This window comes from Sebastes fasciatus, chromosome 16, assembly GCF_043250625.1.
Source record: "Sebastes fasciatus isolate fSebFas1 chromosome 16, fSebFas1.pri, whole genome shotgun sequence".
Lineage (NCBI taxonomy): Eukaryota > Metazoa > Chordata > Actinopteri > Perciformes > Sebastidae > Sebastes > Sebastes fasciatus.
Window position 1 is genome coordinate 8,277,635 of NC_133810.1, and position 14,742 is coordinate 8,292,376.

At 38.0% G+C, this 14,742-nt stretch overlaps 1 protein-coding gene across 2 annotated transcripts; it reads left to right on the forward strand.

Moving 5' to 3' along the window:
• The first annotated feature begins 4,468 nt into the window (after positions 1–4,468).
• LOC141753159 (organic cation/carnitine transporter 2-like) lies at positions 4,469–14,579 on the forward strand. 2 transcript variants are annotated; one of them, XM_074611545.1, is made up of 11 exons: positions 4,469–4,822; positions 5,694–5,876; positions 8,098–8,201; positions 8,572–8,726; positions 8,883–9,054; positions 10,216–10,342; positions 10,668–10,768; positions 11,667–11,881; positions 12,283–12,465; positions 12,644–12,779; positions 14,030–14,579. In XM_074611545.1, the coding sequence occupies exons 1-11, from the start codon at positions 4,616–4,618 to the stop codon at positions 14,100–14,102; spliced, it is 1,656 nt and encodes a 551-aa protein (XP_074467646.1). In that variant the 5' UTR covers positions 4,469–4,615; the 3' UTR covers positions 14,103–14,579. The 2 variants fall into 2 exon arrangements, with proteins under 2 accessions (XP_074467646.1, XP_074467647.1); XM_074611546.1 differs by lacking the exon at positions 14,030–14,579 and having other exon boundaries at positions 12,644–12,783.
• Positions 14,580–14,742: the final 163 nt, after the last annotated feature.

Sequence of the window (14,742 nt, forward strand, 5' to 3'; positions counted from 1 at the left end):
AGTCAGGGTGAGGATTGGAGTTAAACAAAATTAATTAATAAGTAATGTCGACAAAAAGGTCAACTAAAGGGATGTAAATATGTCCTTTTTTTTTTTTTTTTGTCTGTAAAATAGAATAGATAACTGTGTAAGCGAATGTGTCTAAGTGGATATCTATATGTAAGCGGGTGTGGATATAGACATATGTATATACTGTATGTGTGTGTGTGTGTGTGTGTGTATCTACACACATAGTCAAAATTGTTGGTACCCTTCCGTTAAAGAAAGAATAAAAAAAAACAATGGTCACTGAAATAACTTGAAACTGACAAAAAAGTAATAATAAATAAAAATGTATTGAAAATGAACTAATGAAAATCAGCTAATGTTTTTGAATTTTGGTTCAGAATCATTTAAAAAAAACAAACTAATGAAGCTGGCCTGGACAAAATGATGGTACCCCTAGAAAAGATTGAAAATAATTTGACCATAGGGGCACATTAAACATTGGCTGTGTCTAAGTGGATATCTATATGTAAGCGGGTGTGGATATAGACATATGTATATACTGTATGTGTGTGTGTGTGTGTGTGTGTGTGTGTGTGTGTGTGTATCTACACACATAGTCAAAATTGTTGGTACCCTTCCGTTAAAGAAAGAATAAAAAAAAACAATGGTCACTGAAATAACTTGAAACTGACAAAAAAGTAATAATAAATAAAAATGTATTGAAAATGAACTAATGAAAATCAGCTAATGTTTTTGAATTTTGGTTCAGAATCATTTAAAAAAAAAAAACTAATGAAGCTGGCCTGGACAAAAATGATGGTACCCCTAGAAAAGATTGAAAATAATTTGACCATAGGGACACATTAAACATTGGTATCATGGTGTGTACCACACTGAACATGGACCACAGAAAGCTAAGGAGAGAGTTGTCTCAGGAGATTAGAAAGAAAATTATAGACAAGCATGTTAAAGGTAAAAGCTATAAGACCATCTCCAAGCAGCCTGATGTGTTTAGGCAGTTGATCGCACGCTAAAATACCCAAGAAATTTGTCCCATTAATAATTATTTTTCTAACAATGCTAGTTAGTTCTATAGTATTCATAGTGTTTTAGTAGTAGTCCATGAGCCATTTTCTCCTGTTTGAGCCAAAGTGGACTTAATGGCAGACAACCCCGGAGGACACCAAATCATAAAAAAGTGAGACTGGAATATGCCAAAATGCATATTGACAAGCCACAAAGCTTCTTGGAGAATGTCTTTTGGACAGATGAGACAAAACTGGGGCTTTTTGGCAAGTCACATCAGCTCTATGTTCACAGACGCCAAAAATGAAGCATCCAAAGAAAAGAACACTGTACCTAATGTGCAAAATGCAAGAGTGGCGTTAGGAAAAGCGTCCTCTTCAAAAGTTGTGAAGTTTGGTAAACACGACCTCAGCTGAATGCTGACTATATACACAAAGTGTAGGTAAAAGATGGAGCTAGTGACATCTCATGAATACGCATGGTTGACAGGCCTTGAGGTTGCCCCATTCACACTACATACATTTTTTTTTTTTTTTTTAAAAACCCACTATATTGTAACTCTACCGACATTGCACCGCTTTTTTTTTTTTGGGAGATGACTACAAGCAAAATTAGTGGTGTACTAACACACATCTACCAATTTAAAATGTTAACAAATCATTACAGCACAGATACATCTCCTAAAGAATTTTAGGAGATGGCATACAAGAGATGACCCCCATCCCGCTCACATCCACCCCATTTGTCCCTGGATACATGCTGATATCTATTACAAACAATACCACCCCATACCCCACCCCCTCTCACAGATACATCTCATAAAGAATTTTAGGAGATGACATGAAGGAGATGACATACTTCCCTTCTCACACCATTTGTCCTGGATACATGTTAATATCGACTACGAACAACGCTAATCCATACACCCTCTCACAAACAAACATATGGTTACAGGATCCATGCTGCTATAGCCTGCAAACAGTACCAACCACCACAGCATCAAAAGCCATAAACATTTTGACCACAGCACACTAGGCTTTGTTTGAACTTTTAATGATACTGTAATAAAAAAGACACCTCTTGGATACAACGGAGTTCACATATAGGTATACAACTGTGTTTTGTTCACTGAACCAGTATCAACAGGAGGGGGTCTTCTTTTGTTTACTGAGCAACTGATAACATCTTGGATACAACCTACTTTTTTTTTTATCTGACTCAGGATCAACAGTATGGGTCTTCTGTGGCAACACCAAAAAGGCAAAAACATTTTGGTCACAGGAAGCAGCGGTTTGTTTGAACTTTTAATGATACTGTAATAAAAGACACATATTGGGATACAACTGTATTTTTTATCTGCATCAGGATCCACAGGATGGGGTCTTTCTTTTTTTGTTGTGGAGCAACTGATAACACCTTACAGCAGACACCTTTGGACAACTACCAATAATTAACATCAGCCCTAGGGTTACAAAAAGGACACCAGGGTCACCAAGGGTTCACCTGTATCCCCACACACACACACGCGCGCGCGCGCGCGCACACGCACGCGCATGCTCACGTGCACGCGCATTTCACATGCACGCGCAAAGCCACCAGTCCTATACTACTCACACCTTATTTAATTGTACCAAAACGTGGTGTGATCCTTGCCTAAGGATCGCATTCCCTGCTGCTACAACAGTTCAACCCTCATCCTACTAACACAACTGTATCTAGTAGTCTATGCTCATCTGTTGACAGGGACTTCAGGTTTTACTCAGCTGTCTGTTCTGTTGTTTAGGAGGATGTGATTTAACCCTGTGTTTCTATGAGACCTTTTTACATTTTTTTATAGCTTTTTTTTTAACCCTCATCCTGACAAACTATTTAACATGCAGGGACTACCATCTGGGGTAGTAACTATAAGAAACAACCATCATAGCAAACTTATTTCCTCTGAATACATTATTAGTTATGTAATTAGAGTCATCTGAAGAAAAAAATATATTTTTATTTTTGGAAAGTTACAGTGAATTTGCATTAAATATTATTCTTTTTTAGCTATTAAAACCGCATTGGCTGCAATTAAATGCTTTTGACTGAGGTCCTTCTAATGTTAAGAACTGAGAGGTGGACCCAAACGCAGGACACTGACAAGTGGTTTCTAGGAAAGTTAAAAGAGTTTTATCGCTGCAGGGAATGGGATGAGGAGCCTGATGGCTGGGACGGGGATCCGGGGGACAGCAGGAGAGGGTGAGATGAGTGGAGAGGCTGACGTGAGCAGAAGGAGAGCAGGCTGACAGGAATGGCTTAGAGGGAGGGAATGGCACAGAAGCGTAGATGATCCTGGAGCACAAAGACACACCTTGGCACAAGAGGATAATAGCACAGTGAAATACTTACAAAGTCATTACAGTAGTTTATTCTTATGTCCCCAGGTACCCCAGTCGGTAGTCCTCGTATGTTAAATGGGTTGTTAGGAGGATGGTTTAACAGGGATAGAAAAAATATATATTTAAAAAGTTTCACGGAAACACAGGGTTAAAGCACACACCCCTAAACAACAGAACAGACAGCTTTAGTGAAGCACCACTGAGATAAAAACTCAACATTTTTCTTGAGTGAGTAAAACTTGAAGTTTTGTCAACAGATAAGCATAGACAGCTTTGATTGATAACTGCAGATGTCCATTTAGCAATTGTGTTAACATTACTATTAATGTTTGCAGTAGTCATACAATGCATTGAAAATAAATGAAATTCAGGCGGTAGTATTCCAGGCAGAACAGCATTCAAATATGGTCTGAAAAATCGACCGAGAAATTTCTGGAAAAGTATGGAACTTTGAAATGGAAACTGTTGTAGTTAGGTTATACTTTTTGTGCTTTGTTCTATCATTCCAATTTTCATGACTTTATCAATCAATTTGTTCCTAATGACTTCTTATCATTGATCTCTGTTTCTGTTTTCTTTTGTGCTTTTTCAATAATAATTTTAAATAACAATCTATTAGGGTCATGAGAGACAACAAAAGCAGCCTGTGCAGATTTAATAGATAAAATAGATAATGAATAATATGCAAATGTGGGTTGGATGCGGTTTAAGCAGGTATTCAAATTGCAACCAAATAGTAGGCCTATAAAACAGGGGCATAATTTTTTTTTCTTGAAAAACTGGAGCTATGTATTACTGTAATTATTCTGAGTATTTATATGTATTTGATTTATAAGATATTTGCTTTTTTTATTACTTTATTTAGCTAGTTAGTGTTTGTTTATTTTGTGGGCGGTGCTACCATCTGTGTAGGCAGGTTTACACTACAGTTGTTACCTCAGGCAGCAGGAGCCAGGAACTACTTTCCTGGAGAGCTAAAACCACACCTCCATACAATTCTTTCTGAGTTACATCAAATGACTTTGAATAAATAGCCTCAAATTTGCACGTTTGTTTTCCGATAGACAGGGCATTGGCTGGATAAGGAATGCCGCTGCTCTGTTTATGCCTTAGGGTGAAAAACCTATAGATATAGTCTAGTGTTCGGGATATGATTGTGCTTGTCACAGTTGCAGGAAGACAGAGGATGGAACATTAAGTCCTAGAAAGACGAGAATTCTTTGACTATGAAGGATTATGATGAAACCACAGCTTTTCTGGGTGAGTGGGGACGTTTCCAGCAGGTTGTCTTCTTTATGCTGTGTGCCAGCATCGTGCCCAATGGATTTGGTGCTTTCACCCTTGTTTTCGTGGGTGACGTACCAAGTCACCACTGCGGGGATCCTGACTTCAACCTTACCGAAGACTGGCGCAAAACCATCATACCAATTAAGGTGAGACTGCCAGAGATTCCCCAGAAGATGTTCTTTTTGTTCTTCTTCGATTTGCCTCTGAAGTTTATTTCGACGAAGTATAGAGCCCAAAATAAATTACTACAGTATTTCTGTGATTATGCATGCCCTTAGAATAATGAAATGTATTATTATTATACATCCTGCTTAACATTTGTATTCGCAGTGATATTTGCATGTACTTTTAAAACAGATCATACAAAAGACTGTTCAATCAATTTTGTTATTTAAAGGTTTTGAACAAAATGTTACCAATTAAGACCATGCTTGCTTAAATATTCTTTTTCACATTCAGTCTACTAAGTTTCTGCTTGGTGTCAAGTACATCTTGCAACCACATGATCTGCTCAATACAGTGAGAATTTTCTTACACTTTGGATGAAAGCCAACAACATGCTGCACAGTATCCTCTTACAGCAGCAAATGACATGATAGCCTACATTCTAGTAGTTAATGCATGCACGCGAAGGTGCCATCATACACAATACTGGGATGGGTTCACTGCACTGCAAGTCATGTCAAGGGGACTGTGAGGTGGGAGTCTAATACTCATTATAGAATTGCGAAACATAACAGCATAGTTAAGATATTCTTTGGTTTGTTTATGTAAAGCATGGTCATAAACCAGTGCAAAAGAAATCAAAATGTTTGAACAGGAGGTTTTTGATACTGCAGTTTTGCCAGATTACTATCGAGATGAGTACAGGTATTGTGTGCACAGCTGTCTGCCTTTGCTGCCATTGTTGCCTACATTTACTTACAGTGTTACATAACGCACATTACAAGGATAAATTCACTGAAAAAGAAATGTTACTAATAACACTTATAAAGTTTGTATCATTGTGACTGTTAGGTAGTGGATGGGAAACAGGAGCTGAGCAGATGCAGCAGGTACAGACTGGATGTAGTCAGAAATCTCTCTGCTCAGGGATTAATTCCTGGCAGAGACGTCAACCTCACCGACCTGGAGCAGGAGAGCTGTGTGGACGGGTGGAGCTACAGCAAAGACATCTACCAGTCCACCATAGTCTCGGAGGTGAGAGTATGTGTATGTTCTAGACTGGGAATGAGCTTGCTGCCATATTCTGTGGTTACTGTCACTGCGCTGTCTTCTCAGTTTGTCTTGCAGCCTTTGCTTTTTTCCTGTTCTGTTGTTTGTTCTAGGTGTCTCAAAGCCAGTTTACTGTCTCAGCAGTTCATGCCTCTACATGTATTGTATTTGTCTTTCTGCAGTGTGTACATGCATGGCTTTAGTCTACACTGCGTGGATGTGTCTAAAACCTGTTCAGGGCCTTGTGAAATGTCAAGGGAGTCACCAATTGTCTAGTATTCCTCTGCCAAGATTATGCCAGTGCACCGGGCACAGCCCTGTGAACACGTCTGCGGTCAGGTAACACACCTAGTTAAAGGGGAACTATGCCCATTTTCAAAAAAAAAATTCAAAAGACAGTGCAAAAAATATTAGTAAACATGAACAACTCTCTCCAAAACCCTAAAACTAGAGTGCTTAAGCTCAAATGTGTGATGTCATCAAGTGTAAAGTGTGGCCCTGCTCCATAGACAATGAATTGGGAGAGATGTTCTAGATGATGCTGACAGCTCACAGGGGAACGTTCTGAGTATATGGGTACATTTTCTGAGAACACTACAATAGAGTTAAGCTCATTCAGGTATAAAAAAGAAAACACAAAATCAGTCTCCCATTCATTGTCTATGGAGCCGCTCCAGACTTTATACACTTGCTTCTCTGGTTTCTGGCTTTGAGGGAGAGTAGCTCATGTTCACAAATATTGATTGAACTATAGCCATGGAAATAACATATTGGAGTTCTTAATTTGGGTGGCGTTCCCCTTTAATGCTTGCTCAAAACATGAAAGCATTGTTATAGCTTTATGTTTAACAGTTTGTTCTTATTTATTTTACTTTTAACTCTATTGTCTACCTAACTCAGGGGAGGTACCGAGTGTTGTTGATATATCATTATCATGCACTGCCTTCACATAGTGAGGCTAGTCATGCTAATGTTCTTTAACTATCATGAACATCTCGAATTCAATGTGCTGTATGGGGATCAACTTCCTGCATGAGACATGCCCTTTGAAGCATTGTTACAGCTTGAATTTGTCTTTGTAATCCAACCTGCTATTCCAGCCTGGCAAGTCGGGCATTTTTGTCTCCATATCTGTCTATGCTTTTGTCTTTGGATTTGTATTTGCATGGGTTTAAAGAGGAAACGGTTTTTCCATGTAACCCTGGTGACCTGTCTCTCTCTTTGTTGTCAGTTAAACACGTTTTATTGTTGTGATAGTGAATACTTTCCGTATCCTGATGCATAGTCACACGGTTCAGATAGGCACACAAAATACATTCAGTCATTCAAAAACATTTCCTGTGTAAACAAATGAAGTGGACTAAACAATGGCACCATTTAGCATTTGTTTATAACATTTTCTTTTGAAACGTCTCCTCCGAGCAGTGATGGAGTATTCAGTCTATTGCTCCAAAGAGGCCTGTTTAAATGCCATGCTCTGGCTTACTTACCATCACATAGAATTTGCTTCCCTGTAGTGATTTGGTTGTTTACAACCTCAGAGACTCAGGCGGAGGCTGGGATGTGGTTTAATTTGCAGTGATTTTATTTCTGCACTTTGTGACGAAAACAAAGGAGCGCATGTTCGCTCTCTATCATATGAAATAACGCCAGCCTCATCGTTGAATAAGTGTCATGTAGAACTAGCAGCAGAGAGCTCATAACATTAACAAGGATATCTCCTAGTCAATGTATTTCATTGTCCAAAGGTTCTAAATTTGATATCCAGAGGGTATTAGTATAGCAGCAAGAAACTATTTGTAATGTAAAGATATAGAGGAGTAATGTCTACCTGAGCAGAGGTTGAAGCTACTCTCCCTCTGTGTGTGTTATAATCAGAGTTTCTCTGTGCTTTGTTTACCTAGCCGGGTGTGCTTTTAGTGCGTGTTCGTGCATGTGAGTGTGCCTGAACTGGCTAGCTCACAGCACCGCTCTGCACTGCGCTCATACGGCGGTTACAGCTAATAACACCATCCAGAACCACGGCGTAGTCGCGGAAGCGTAGCCCCGACCCTCCGGTTCTCCCTCAGGTTAACGCGGTCATCTCTGTCAGCGCTTTCGCCATTATTTGCACTGTTGCGCTCGCCGTCCGCCATGCTGAGAGGCAATAGAAATGCTCAAGATCTTGTGTTGAGCTACTTTATTTATTAATGTATGGATCTTCCAGTTTGACCTAGTGTGCAGTGATGAGTGGAAACAGCCGCTCACCGCCACAGTTTTCTACCTCGGAGTTTTTTCTGGATCCTTCTTCTCAGGACAGCTCTCAGACAGGTACTGAAAACACCACCTCCATGGGATACACAGTATATACAAATGCATTTATTTTAAACCTGTAGTTACCTTTTTGAATACCCTTTATACTGTATATTAGTAACTGACTAATTACTGATTTGACACTTAGAGCATCATTTTATATTATATGGGAAAATAGTAATTGGGGGGGTATGCTGCGATTTTCTAAAAAGAATCTACTAATTCACAGTGATTTTCGAATAGTATTTTTGCTTGGAATGCACATCCCAAGTTTATACTTCATTTAGCCTTAGAATACTGTATAACATTTTGTGGACATTTGTATCCAAATTATTGTAAAGTGCATGTTCTTCATATTTCATATTGGTTTATTCAACTTCTCTCATAGATTTGGAAGAAAACCTGTTCTTTTTGCAACCATGGCAGTTCAGACGGTTTTTACCTTTATTCAGGTCTTCTCTACGTCTTGGATTATGTTCACCATCCTCCTCTTCTTCAATGGTTTGGGACAGATGTCCAACTTTATAGCTGCTTTAGTGCTGGGTACATATAAACATCACATTCATTTTACACATTTGTCAGATTTGGAATAAATGTAGATAGTGCAATAAGTTTGTTAAAAATACCGTACATATCTACTTGCCTTTCACTTGTTCACCACATGACCCTCTCTTTGTGTTTCTTTATCTCTGTGTGCAGGCATGGAGATCTTTAATAGCAATACGCGAGTCCTTTACGCATCCCTGGGCTCATGTTTAGCCTATGCCATTGGCTACATGATGCTGCCTCTCTTCGCTTACTTTTTAAGGGACTGGAAATCTCTCCTGTTGGCTTTGTCTTTGCCTGGCCTGGCCTACGTTCCCCTCTGGTGGTAGGTTGCACTCACTACAAGAAAGCATACGATGAATTACCATAAAGTTTATGTTTTTTTGTCTTTTACCAGGGGTGAGTTTAGAGTATTTGTATATTTGTTGTAATGAAAAATATTGAAACCAACGAGAAAAGCCTTGACTGTGTTAAAAATGGTAGACTGTCTTAAAATCTAATCAAATTTATTTCTATTGCACATTTAAAACAAAGTGCTGATCAAAGTGCTTTACAAACAGGCAGAATAAAGCAGGTCAAGAGAGCTGACAACAAAAACATGTATATATGCAGATCAGATCAATCAAGATCAAATTGGTGAGCGATGCAGAAGCTAATAAAATAATTTAGTAGTCACAAGTTAACGGGGACCTATTTTGCTTTTGTGCGTTTTCCCTTTCCTTTAGTGTGTTATATATATATATATATATATATATATATATATATATATATATATATATATATAGTATATTCCTTATATATTAGGGCGGTCAATCAACTAAAATATTTAATCGCGATTAATCACATGATTGTCCATGGTTAATCACGATTAATCACACTTTTTCTATCTGTTCAAAATGATCCTTGAAGGAGATTAGTCAAGTATTTAATACTCTTATCAATATAGGAGTGGGCAAATATACTTGCTTTATGCAACATGTACGTATATATTTAATTTTGGAAATCAATTAACAACACAAAACGATGACAAATATTGTCCAGAAACCCTCACAGGTACTGCATTTAGCATAAAAAATATGCTCAAATCATAACATGGCAAACTGCAGCCCAACAGGCAACAACAGCTGTCAGTGTGTCAGTGTGCTGACTTGATAGGACTTGCCCCAAACTGCATGTGATTATCATAAAGTGGGCATGTCTGTAAAGGGGAGACTCGTGGGTACCAATAGAACCCATTTTCATTCACATATCTGGAGTTCAGAGGTCTAAATTGACTGCATGTCCCTGTAATCTGCATCCACATAAAAGACATTTTACGATTTGGCTATATGATTTTAGACTTTCAAAAAAGGACACATCCTTCTTAATGATAAAGCTTTTTCCCTATAGAAGTATTATAACTTGTATTCACCGTCTTTATTGCTTTGTCTTTTACGCCCCTCTGATTCAGCCTGAATGTTTTTGTCTCTGTTGTGTAATGAGGCAGGCTCATCCCAGAGTCTCCTCGGTGGCTGCTCTCTCAGGGAAGAGTGGAGGAGGCTGAGGCCATAATGAGAAAGGCTGCAAAGTGGAACAAAGTTAAGGCTCCGAGTGTCATCTTTCAGGATTACAGTGTAAATTGACTTGTTGATGCATGTTGTTGGCACTCACTATAAACAACTACCTTATGTTATCACTGTACGATATGTTGTAAACAGTGGAGGTTATTAATGTTACTAGATTTATCTAGTCATTTCAAAAGCAAAATTATTGTATTCTGTCTATGCAAATCGGTCAAAATCATCTAGCATCAGAATAGACACATTTGTATTTATGTCTGAAAAAACATGTTTATTGGTATTTTCATTTTTTGTTTTCAAACATCCCTAGGATATTAGGCTATTGAGATGGAAAGACACAACAAACAGAGGGTGAGACTTGCATTTATGTATCTTGCAGGTTAATAAAACAAAGTCACACTCTAAAGAACACTACAATGTCTTCGACCTGCTGAGGACCAGAAGCATCAGAATCACAACTCTCATTCTCTGCCTGCTGCTGTGAGTAAACAGCTTTCAATCACCATAAACTCACAATGCGATTTTTCTGCGATATTAACAGATACTAAGATGTCTGAGAGGGCTCATCGCACTAGAACTCAAGAAAACACATTGAAATGGACAAAACACAATTGACCCCTCGTTAAGCCCCTCCCTAGAACGGCAACTGTCTAATCCTAAACTAGCAATCGTAACTAGGCGCAGGAGGCCTGTCGAGCTTTCAGCGGTGTGTATGGAACCTGCAAGTCCGACAGCCGATGTCCTCAAAGTTTAGAGGGGAGTGTCGTATATTTTTGCTTTTCCGAAGCAAAAAAACACAAGACAAGCAATGTCAGACATGGATTAAACAGTGTGGAAGACTGTTTTAAAGACGATTTTAATGGCCTCTTCATTCACAATACTCTATATTAGCCTATACTGTGAATGTAGCTCTAAAATGCACATTTGTAGTCCTTTCTGTCTACTGTCCAGTAATGTACTATTATTTACTTTGGAATATCTCTCAGTGATATCGTTGAAAACACCTTATTGACATGGCTGGTGCGAAAGCTTGACAGGCCGAGCAACAGTAACCAAGAGGGAGGGGCTTAGCAAAGGGTGAATTACATAAAGAGAAGGTCTTCACCAATTTCAGAACACATATGCAACATACAGGAATATGCTGCAAATACAGAAAACAGGCAAATACAGAGGGGACGCTGCAAGTTGGTCTAAGCTTTCCACCTTAAATATTCTGAATAAAATCATTGATTTTGGGAACTGCTTATCTGACTGCCTTCTGTACAACATTGGCATCTCCCAAGGTTCTGTATTAGGCCCTCTTCTGTTTAGTTTCCTTATAAACGACACACATTAAGCAAACATCTCTGCTTTATGTCTGTATCTTTGTCTTGCCCAGGTTCACTACGAATACTGGATACTTTGGTCTGTCCCTGAACACATCTCAACTCCATGCTGACCCCTACTTGAGCTGCTTCATCTCAGCAGCTGTAGAGGTACCAGCGTACATTTCCAGCTGGCTGGCTCTGCGATACCTTCCACGAAGACTTTCTGTCACCGGTACCTTGCTCCTTGGAGGAGCGTCACTGTTCTTCATTCAGCTGGTGCCTCAAAGTAAGCAGAAAAAAAAAATATGCTAGGACTGTATTCACAGAGATTATTGATGCAAAGTGATGGTTCCTGTGGTGAAACTCAGAAATATTTTTTTTTAAAGAGCTTGTCTCTTTAAAAAAAAAAAAATGAATCTGTTCACCAAGCATCTTAATATTTAACACTGTTGTGTTGAGGAACTGCTGCAATTAGGGAGTATCTTATATCAAACTCATAGTGACATGTAGGGGAGTGGGAACAATTTATTTATTTATCACAATTTTATTTTTTTTAAATAGATTTTTTAATGCCAGAATCGATATATTTGCTTCAGTTGAGTCTATGTGGAGGTAGAAGGAAGTTACTACTTTTTTTGTTGTGGTCTGAGTAACCTCATATCCGTTACTCATTTCCTTATCCTCTAGGTCAACCAACTCTCTCTCTTGCGCTGGAGATGTTGGCCAAATATGCTATTACCACTTCTCTCTCTCTGATGCTCGCCTACATTGCAGAGCTTTACCCAACAGTCCTGAGGAACACAGCAACGGGGATATGCACTATGGTTGGCAGAATGGGAGTCTGCATTGCACCAATTTTGTTAAAGCTCAGTGAGTAACTTGGGTTTACATGATAATTATTGACATTAGTTTGACATTTTATTTATTAAACAGCTGCACTGATGCGCTCATGTGTGCACGTTTTGATGCCATGCACACACTCATAAATTCACACAAGTAAATGCACGCACAGCACCCAGACTTTTCTCCTCCTCTTCTCATTTTTTAGGCGTATACCTATTATATCTTCCTTATATTATAATGGGGACTCTCGCTGTTGGGTCTGCCTTTGCTGGTCTCTTCCTGCCAGAGACTCTTGGAAAACCTCTACCTGAAACTATACAACAGATGCATAAGAGAGAAAGGTAGGTTGCTTAAGAAATACACCTTTGTTATGAAGCTTCTCCTGTACCAAACTCATTTTTATATACTAAATTATAATGGATGGTTGATATATTTAATAACTATGGGGAATCCATTCAACTGAATTCAAATTTTTAAGCATCATTTTACTTTCTGTTATACTGTTGAATGTGTTCCTTTTTATTTAGCATCCCTATAATAATTATAATAATTATTTTAGGGTTTGGACTATTGGTTGGACAAAACAAGTATTCCTGAATTTTTACAAACCAAAGAACCAATCCATTAAGTGAGAAACTAATCAGCAGATTAATCCCTAATGAAAGTAATCATTAGTAGAATAATATTAATGTAATGATTTGATATATAACAATATAATAGTCACAGGGGCCCCTACTTTAAAGGTGCTATTGATATCACTGGTAACATTCAGCCACTAGATGTAGCATTCTCCCTCCCCCGTTCCGTAGCATTCACTTCACAACAAGTTGTTGCCAGGCACTTACTGTCAATCTCACAGAGATACCACATGAAGCCAACGTTGCTTTACTATTGGCTGAAAAGCCTTGTTGGAAGTGGGAACCAAATGTCCGATATCTTCCACAGAGATAACCAAAACATTCATTTTGGACCCACCAAATTTTTTTAAATGATGAATTCACAATCATAATAATCGTTTTCAGGAAAAGTCATACTTTTATTCGGCACCTCTCTTAAAGCTCTGTAGATGTATTATTTAAAAAAAAATAAATGTGACACATAAAAATGTTATCAATAAGACTTTTGAATTGAGTATTTTAACAGTGTGGTATAAGTACTTTCACCTAAGTAAAGGATCTGAATACTTCCTCCACTATTGGCTGGATTTTTAAATAAATTCACCAAATAAACTTGGAAGGTGTTTATAACTAGTTTCTGTTGCCTCCAAGTGGCCAAAAGAAAATCTTTTTTTTCAGGTGCAAGGATTATTTTAAGACCTTTACTAAGTGGTTAGCTCTATAATCATACAGTATGAAGGTCCTGAGTTCAAATTCACAGACCCAGTCCTTTCTGTAAATCATGTATGAAACATGTTTTAAGTGGATGTGCTAATGTGACAGCAGCCACTGCAGTGAATGCAGCTGCTTGTGATGATGATAATAAAGTCAATAGCAGCAAAGGAATACTTATATTTCTTCTCTTATATTTGCCCTGTCTGCAGAACACTACAACCTGTAATGTTTTGTTTGTTTGTCTTTTCTCCTTATAACAGGATAAAGTGTCCATGCATCACTGGAAAAGAAACCCTAATACCCGTGGTACTCCGGGACACTATGATTATCTAGCACTTTACTGATGTAGGTTATGTTGATATTGCTTTTGAATGTCATTACTACTGTTAATACTTATTTATATTTTCATTATATTTAAGGTGTCTTAAATAAGAATAAGTTATTCATCAATAGTTTTCCATTTTAATACATTTGAAAACATTACTGTTCTCTTTTCTAAGACATCAGAATCTAAAATTGAAATTGTCAAATTAAATCTTGGGAGTTCTACATGTGGCCGTTTTCAATGATTTTTTTTGTCTCGCTCTGTTTTTGTTTCATGTTGACATTTGCACGTACATGTATGTGTTATCTTAAATGGCGAAGATGAATACAAAATATTCGCTAAAAGCTGTTGATAAAGGTGTTTCAGTTAAAAAACAGTCGGGCAGTCTCACGACTCAAATAACCATGTTACAAAATGTAATTTGGTTACATAAATAAGATATAAATACATCTTTTAATCTCATTTATACATGCATATGCATACATACACAGCTTTGTTATCCTTAATGGGAAAGACTCCCACAAAATACTCATTAAACAGCTGTCAATAAATGTTGCAGTAGTTAAGCAAAAGGTACACACTGTAACAACTGTCCTCTTTAATGTGTCCTTGAGCATGTATAATTATCTAGTACAGGGTGTGGCTATC